The following is a 9,051-nucleotide window of genomic DNA, read 5'->3' as shown; positions in this document are numbered from 1 at the left end:
CTCTACTATACATTACGTCACCCTTGACAGGAAATGAGATGCCACAGCTCAGTGCATTAAAGACACTTCTCCATGTCTTCTGGGGGGCTTTTGTTTCAGTCTCCTGTTTTCTGCCATTTACTATTCATGTGTATGATGGTTTCTTTCTTTTCATAGTCCAGAGGGACAGAATTGATGTGCATGCAAAGACGACATTAAACCCATCTGTTGTGTTTTCCATGCAATATCATGCAATAGGAGGCCCTCTTGGGGCAACTCGGGCAATTTTGTTTGAGTATATGCTGCCTCTATGTGGTCTTTGAAGGTATTGCAAATCAATTTCTGTCAAATCATTTCACTTTGTTCATAATTTTTGCAGTAGGTGTCCATGTTTTAATGATTAGCTTCTCTTGCATGTGGAAGGGCAGTGCTTTACTTCAAGATGTGTTCCAGATGTCTGTGCTTGCATTTCTAAAAATGTCCTGAGTTTTATTTGGGCAAATCTCAGGTCCACGATACTTTAGTATGATTAATTAACAACTTCACCTGTTTTTCCAGGATGGAATTCATTTCTGAAGTCTTTTTTTTTTAACTTTCACCCTAAAAACATCTTCATAGTCAGTGTTAGCTTCACAAGGGCTAAGCCAAACTTAGCAGCTTTTGCCTTTTTTGACAAGAGATGTGTAGATAGGGTAATTCTGAGTTACAGTAAAACTGTCCTCATCCATGTCGTCAGGTCAGAAAATCAATAACAATGAGATGATAACTTTGATTTGACCAGATCTATAAGTAGCTGCACAAAAAAAAAAAACATAACCTGCTATTCCATGTCAGCTTTTTCTAATCAAATCTTGATGCGCTATGTCACAGCCACTTTTAAGGTTTAGGGTGGAAAAGCGAAATGTTGTAAATCCATTACTTTGCTTATGGAGACAGACATGCTGTTGGTGTACTACACTGGTATCTGAATGTCTCTGCATTGTTTCATGAACAGAACAAGACATAATATTCACAATATGTTTCTCTTGGAATTTAGGATGTATTTTTCAATATCTTCTTAAGTTTAATTATTGCCCTGATGACATTAATCAGTGTTATAGCCCTTAAAGGATCGTGAGATAAATATCTCCACTAACAACTGCAATGGCTACTGAATGAAGAATTTATTTATTATCTTGCCCAGCCAAATGCATATTTATGACTTAACTCCTGCTGTTTACCATCTGTACAAAAAAATTCGACATCTTATTATCGATTCAATTTGTTTTGAAAAACTGTTGAATCTTTGTTAGTTTGAAATCCTTTTTATCACATTTATACAGTCAAAACCGACTAAAAAACAACATCCAAACCTGCATCACAACACTTATTTCTACATATCTTACTTTAGCATTAGTTGTTGTTAGACTTCCTGAAGCACAGCAGATTATTAGCATAAAGGTCAAAGGCTGAGCAGTTTCCAGGAGCTAATTGTTACTCTCATATAACCACCAGGATGCTAATGCCTCCCCCTCAGTGGCGCAAATAGTCGTCACTGTGAAAGCCAGCCATCACCTCTGACCCCTCTTTTTAGTTGCCCCTCTTTCCTGCTATTGATCCCTCTCATTCCTCTGACGTTGAGGGTAAGTGTTAGAATTCCCTCCCAGATAAAGGTATTTCAGGAGTCAGTACTCCTGGCTTACCCAGAGCTTGTGTGTGAAAATCCTCAAAACAGAAAGAGGCAGTGAAACAGATCGTTAAATCCAACTACGCTTGGTGGGAATGGTGTGTGGTTCAAAGGTTGCCCTATTTCTTCTGGAGTATTCAGCTTTTTCACTGCACACAGAGACACGAGCGTAGGGTCAAGTGGACAACATCGATAAAAAAGGACCTCAAACTTTGACACATAAGGAGGCCGCACTTATGACAGGTAAGTAGTTCTCATAAGTGAAGCCAATCTAATAATAATTTTCTTAACCTTCATTTCTTGTTGACATTGACATCATTCTTTCATGGCTTGGCATATTTCTTATTAACTCACTGCATAATAGAAGTAATCACTGCACAGATAATAATGAGCGCAATTATTGTTTTCTATTTAAAGCAGTGAAGTGGTGACTGCTCACTTTGACACAAAGTGACAGAAAAGTCAATGACATGTCAATTAGTCTATTCTAATTTATCTTTTGTAGTACGTTGCCTTTATTTGCTTTCAACAGAAATGTGTAACTTAACAGAAACAAAAATCAAATCAGATGAAAACTTTTCGAAGGGGTTACTGTCAGCAATGGAAAGTTGACACATAATACCAGGATTGTGCCTTGTGTTTGGAATGTTATCATTAATCTATTATATGTTACTGCTATATGTTGGTGCAAGTGCATTTTATTCCCTGCAATGTTAAGCGCAATACTGTTTACTTAATGAACTGTCTTATTGGTAACCAGTGTAAACAGAATATGTGCATCTATTTACTACAGTTTGGCTGTCATTCCATTTTTTGTTCTTTTATACTTGATTTTTAAATTGCAGGTGGTCTTTCTGCCTTTATTTTATGCTTTTACTTTCAGTTTTTGACAAGTTTTGTCAAAATTGTATTTGGTGTTTTCCTTAAGATTCCAAACAGATTAGTTATGGCAAAAGCAATAAAAAAAGCATTCTAAGTTTATATGAAAGGTAACACTGAAAATATCTAGAAAATGCAGTTTATAATCTTTGCTAATACTTTTTCTTGTCCTTTAACAGACAAAATGGAAGTGCTCAGTCTTCAACTTATGCTCTTCACTGTTTCAGGATTTACATACGTGTTAAATCCCCGTGAGTACCATCTTCCAACTATAAAAATTTCAGATATTCTTTAGTGAGAACCTTTTGCTAAAAACTGTTATGATAGTCCTATAAAACCAGTCCAAACAATTTCATGCTAATTACATTTAATGAGCTTTTAAAGAGCTATGCCATGATTTTTGAGGTCTTCACTTTCCTTTAGTGTGTTGTTTCTTGTGCATGCAAAAGGTCTACAAAGTTATAAATTCATCACCAAAGAAAAGCTATTCTGACACAAAATACAATGTTCTTTGACTTTATGAACTTTAAAGCACAAGCTTTTCTTTCAAGTCCCCCAAATAAAATGGTAAGATAGGTTGTTCCAAATAAGATTACCGGTATGTACCTGGAAAAGAGAACAATACATGTTATGCATCTGAATTACTTAATGATTGGTGCTTATTCTTTTTAAATGTTCTATCTGTATTGTGCAACAGAAGCAACTTTCACAGCTGGACTGAGCAAAGATGACCAATCTGACAGGATAAGTAAGAAGATACGAGATGTTTTCATATCAGCGGAGGTCAGACAAAATGGAGGAGAAAACATAGCTGTTGAATCCACAGAAATTGAGGAGGAACAGAGGAGCGATAGAGTCACTCCAAAGACAAACCCCATTAGGCAGCCTGTCAAGAATAAAATGACTGTGGAGGAAGAAAGGGGAGAAGATTTGTTAACTTTACAGATGCCAGAAAAGCAGGTCATCTATCTAAAGCCTGAAAATGAAGTCACTAAAACCAACGACACTGAGGAAATCCTGGACAGAAATCAAAACTATGGAAAAGGAAGGTCAACACCTGAGACATTTCCAACAAGCTTTATTTTACAAAAAGATCCCAAAAATGAGAGACACTCCATGTCTGATACAGTGGAATCTGTGGATACAGACGTTTTGGAGGAAGTGAGAGACAATGGACAAAAACTGCTTCCTAACTCAAACACGGACACACATGGTGAGAACAGGATGGCAAAAACAATCCAAACCCAAAATGCAGGGATAAAAGAGGAAGTAAAACATTATGAGACAGGTGTGAAATTAGAGAGAATTCATCAAACAGAGAGAGTAAAGGTTAAAAGAGTGGAAGAGGAGAGAGAAAGGAAGCTAGTTGCAGGAATTCATCTTGATGAGACAAAAAGAGACAGTTATGTGGATGAGAATATGTTAAAAGCAAAGCAGGAAATCATGGAGAGAGAAAAGGAGGATGATGAGAAAATAGCTGAAAATAGGCAAAGCTTAAAAAATGTGAAACATAAGGAAGATCAGATGGCTTTAGGCAATGCAACACCTCCTCTAAGCATATCGACAGCTCAATCTGAAATTCCCACCACGATGCAAACTATCACTCTGTCACAGAATCCTCCCAGTTCTCCTCCTCTTCATCATAATCATTTCCTTACATCACTTGCTGTTGCATCCACAGAAGTTCCCCCAGACTCAAAACGCAAGATGACAGAAGTAGATGTGAAGTCTGGCTCAATTTTAGAGGATGTCATGGCTAAAAATATTCTTGTGAACCCAGCAGAGACAGAGCGAATAACACACACAGCTGAGCTCACAATGGAAATAAACGTCGTCAATGGAGCAAAAGAGGGTGAATCTATCTCCAGGTTGAAAGAAGCAAAGCTAAAACCAGAAGAAGCTACATTTATAAGCACAGATTTATTAAGAGAAGAGCCAAATCCTACACAAAAATCAAATGAAAATATAAACACTGCTAAAATGATCAGTCTTGCACTCAAGCTAAACACTATACAGCCCACAGGCACACCCAACACTGTTAAGTTAATGGAAAATGACACCTCACTTACAGTGAGGCAGAACAAAGCATCTCCTCCCCAACCACAAGTGACCAAACCTTCAACCAGACCACAGTTTACAACTGCCAGAACACCTTTGACCAAGCCAACAAAAACCAGTAAAAGCAGCAAAAATAAGACTGTTAATAAGTCCAAGGAAAATAAAAGGAGGAAGGACAATAAAACACAAAGGCCACCAGAGAAGAGGAAGAAAATCATCCCAACAACACCAACGCACTTTCCTTACTTCATGGATAACTACTGTCCACCTGAGTGTGCCTGTTATGGAAGGTAAGGCATCAAGGATACCTACTGGTGAAGGAGGACATTTAAAATCTAAAACTTGATGATGCATATGTAGAATACTTTAAGAAATATACAATTTTGTTTAAGCCAATATTTTCAATGCATCAATGGTTGATTGCATTGATAATGCAAGCCCCTTGTTTCATACTTTTAAATAGAGAATAAATTAATCTAATCAGTTACTGAGAAAAATGCATGTAATTAACTCATTACACTTAACCAATAGTCACACATTTTTTTCTTTAAAAAACCACTTAGATGTAGAATATAACAGACATTTACAGCACATTTTCACTGTGATGGCATCGCATGATCTGGGGACATGTTCTCAGAATTTTTAGGACTTTTTATTAATGTTTTTAAAACTTTTAAAACCTTTTGTAATTAGTGTTAGAAATTAGTGTTTTTCTTCCGAAATTCAGAAGGGCTCTAACATCCCTGGACAGAGTATTGCTGTTTACTGGCACTAAGAATGCTGTTAAAACTGAAATACTGTTCAAAAACATAACATTAAAAAATGATTTAGAATGGTAACACTGCCACATTTTTAACATAACATATACTGCGTGTCAAAATAAACTTTATGTCAAGTGTGTCAAGTGGAAGCTCTTCTTCACCTCCTGGCAGGCTGGGTAGGCTATCGTCATATGTTAGTACTGAAAAGAAGAGGGTCAGTGGTGTTAAAACACTCTGGCTGGACTAAATGAAGAACTTATGTGGAGTTGATAAGGCTCAGAATGTTTCTGTATTTTTACTGCTGCACACAAATCGTGAACGATGTGCAGGTCACAAGCAAAAGGAGACTGTGAAACTGATTTTAGAATTGTGATCACTATTCGTTTATTTATTCATCTCATTTGGAAAATTGCTAAACTTCAAGATTTCTAGTTAGTGTACGGTGAGTAGTCAACATCTACAAGGTAGATTACATGGAATAACTTTGCTGAAATCTGATATCTGTACCTTTATGACTTTGAATTAAAAGAGTATAATAAAAATAGAACTGCTAGAACTATAATAGAACAGATAAAGAATAGAACAACTATAATAGAACTATAATAAGAATAGAAATAGAAAAGCCTATCTGCATGCTGCTTGCACATATGGTGCAGCAACATTTGTTATAGTTAGAGGGCAGTATTGGCCCTTGTATGTTATGTCTTCAGAGTTGCCACGGTGTAAAGAATTTGCACAACTTTCACTTTAGAGAATGAGATTTGTGGACTCTGTGTCTCTTTTTATTTTGGCATTTGTTTAGTTTTTGCTTTGCTTTCAGTCGTAGTTAAGAAGTTCTAGGAAAATAGAAAACAAAAAGGACATGGATTAACATCATTTAGCACACAGTAGAAGGCAAATTTGGGTTACCTTCTGAGAATGAAAATTGTATTTGCATAAGTAGTGTTTTCTTATGTAATGTGGCACTGAGTACACTATCAAAAATATTAATGTTATGTTATGTATTTTTTTCCAGAGTGGTCCAGTGCTCAGATAAAGGTGTCAATCAGGTTCCATATGGTATTCCCTATAATGCCCGCTACATCCTCCTGATGAATAACCAAATTGACAGCATCCAGCTGGACTTACTTAATGAATATGTCTCCATGGAGTTTCTTGTGTTGACTAACAATAAGCTCACAGATGGTGCCATAGAAGGAGCTTTTGAGGGAGTCCCAGCTCTAAAGCGCCTCTATTTGGATAAGAACCTCCTCGAAAGTGTGCCAATTGACCTTCCATTTTCTCTTGAAGAGCTTCGCCTGGAAAACAATAATCTGAGGGTGATGTCTGAGGCAGCCTGGACACGGTGTCCTGGCCTCTTAGTTCTGAGCCTCAGCAACAACAGCCTAGGGAATGGATCGAGATCTCTTCCCAATGAGGTGTTCTCCCCTCTGTGCAACCTGCGCACTCTGAACCTAGATCACAACCAGTTAGCCTCAGTTCCTCAGGGGCTACCACTGTCCATCAAGGAGCTATATCTAAGAGGAAACCTCATAGAGCAGTTCCGTGGAGGAGCTTTCAATGGGATATCAGGGCTGATGATGTTGGACCTGAGTTCAAACAGACTGACCAACAAAGGTCTTGTTAGAGACTCCCTCCTCAATGCAACACACTTGGAGAGCCTCAACTTAGAAGGTAATAGACTGAAACAAGTGCCACGACACCTTCCTCCTTCAGTTAAAGCTCTAAACCTAGAGGGCAACCTTATATCATCCATAAAAAAGGCAGCTTTCAGAACCTTGAAAAACCTGGAGCACCTGGGCTTGGCAAGAAACAAGATCTTCAGAGTGGTACCAGGTGCATTCAGGACACTGCCCGTCCTGCACCAGTTAGACCTGTGTCACAACACCTTGCACCAGGTGCCCAGACAGCTCCCTCAAGGTCTGCACTCGTTAGCGCTAACCCACAACAAGATTCAGTCAGTGCCTCGTGATGCTTTCTGCTGGGGTAATAAAAGTCTTAGTGGGCTTGTGCAAGTGCAGCTGGAACATAATTTAATTGATATGGGGAAGTTGGACACAGATGCTTTTAGATGCTTACGAGGATTCCAGGTGGTGCACTTCTACTGAGTCACTGAAGCTTCGAAGGGAAAGATTTTGAAAATAAAATCTTCTGTTTGTGCGAGCTATTCTTTTATTGGGCCAACTCCTCTGCTTTGGAAGCTTGTGGTGAATGTGGAGCTGGTAGAGGCCAGAGGTGAAACAAAGCAATGATTTTTATTATGTGTGAAGTTCAATTTATTGTTTGTGACCCACCCACATTTCACTCTGATTATTTCAGAACTGGGTGGGCATTCAGGGAAAGAACAGAGAGAAAACAATAGAAAGAACAGTGGTTTGCATGCCAACCAAAATTTGTAGTTTGAATTTGTCATTCATCTTTCTGGCTGTTCCTTCATGGCCATTCTGTAAGGCACACTGTGTACAAAGTTGGATGATTTTAACTTACCAAACTCAAAATTGTTAGTAACACACGTTTCTCTGCTTTAAAGATCTGCATTTTGTTTGGTATAAAGTTAGATTAATGGTACTTCTTGTATACATTGTGGAACACTTCATGCAGATTTGTTAATCCATTCCATTTTATTGCACCAAAAGAGTATCTAAGATTGGGTTTACGCTCTTTCTGCAGCACCACCAACAAAGACAGTTTTACAGACAGACTTTTTTGGTGGCTGTATTTTAAATGGTTGAGATATGGGCTTAAAAAACACACTTTAAACAGAAAGGTCTCAGTGTCAATTAATTTTCATGCCACTGTGGAATAAATCTAAAGGTAACTGTAATTATAAATGTTAAATGCGTGCCAGTTTAATAAAGTTGCATATAACTTATCTAGATCTGTACAGATATGGTCTGTATTTTCTTTCTTTCTTTTTTTTTTTGCTACATGAGACAATGTGTGTGTGTACATTTATAAAACAAAATTTCTATAAGCAGAGGTCATAAGATGTCTTATCAGGAAAAAGAAAATGTGTATATTTCTATTCTTGTCTGTCATTAACCAGAGTTATATTGATTCCATACAGCAAGATGATAGAGTGGTTTGTTATGCTGTTTGAGACATTTTGAAAGGAGGAGTCTCTACTAATCAATACCAAGTTGTGTCGTTTATCCTGTCCTGAGTCTATCCCAATGGACATGGTCTCTATCGGAATTATGTGAATAGCATTCTAAGGCCAGTATTATCCACCACCATCAACAAAACACAGAATGAAAGAATGTATTTTGTAAAAACAGTGTTCAACCTCTCCAACAGATTTGCACAGAACCAATAAATTGTAAACAGGCCAGTGATTTTCTTTTTATATAGAGATGCACCTATTGAAAAAACACAGCTCGCTACCCTACCTCAGAAACAAGGAGAGGCAATCCAAATATTACATGATGATTATTTGTCAGGCTCAGTAGAGTCTGAAAAAAATGTTATCAAAAATGTGATTGTTGATCAAGACAGACGGGAGCTTTAGGACACGGCCAAGAGGTTGTTTATGTCTGACATAATTTGCCAAATCTTTTCTACAGAGGTCCTTCGCAATATGCTTAAGTGTTTGTGTTTGAGCTTTGTTTGAGCAGGATTTGCCTTTGTCTGTGCCACAATCCCGTCAGTTTTTACTTGTTGATAAATTAACTATCCCGCAATTTAGGCAAAGTGGCTCCTTTAAAGGCA

General features: G+C 37.6%; 1 protein-coding gene across 1 annotated transcript; it reads left to right on the top strand.

Moving 5' to 3' along the window:
- The first annotated feature begins 1,881 nt into the window (after positions 1 to 1,881).
- LOC140282777 (uncharacterized) lies at positions 1,882 to 8,156 on the top strand. Its single transcript, XM_072377340.1, has 3 exons — positions 1,882 to 1,888; positions 3,222 to 4,872; positions 6,359 to 8,156. The coding sequence occupies exons 1-3, from the start codon at positions 1,882 to 1,884 to the stop codon at positions 7,449 to 7,451; spliced, it is 2,751 nt and encodes a 916-aa protein (XP_072233441.1). The 3' UTR covers positions 7,452 to 8,156.
- Positions 8,157 to 9,051: the final 895 nt, after the last annotated feature.

This window comes from Leuresthes tenuis, unplaced genomic scaffold, assembly GCF_036924035.1.
Source record: "Leuresthes tenuis unplaced genomic scaffold, fLeuTen1.0.hap1 SCAF_23, whole genome shotgun sequence".
Lineage (NCBI taxonomy): Eukaryota > Metazoa > Chordata > Actinopteri > Atheriniformes > Atherinopsidae > Leuresthes > Leuresthes tenuis.
The sequence above is the reverse complement of the archived record's forward strand: the minus strand, read 5'-3'. Positions and strand labels throughout refer to the sequence as shown.

Excerpts from the sequence above, each read along its gene's own strand:
- LOC140282777 (XM_072377340.1), top strand. Across the intron at positions 4,873-6,358 it reads GAGTGTGCCTGTTATGGAAG|AGTGGTCCAGTGCTCAGATA; the intron begins GTAAGGCATCAA and ends ATTTTTTTCCAG.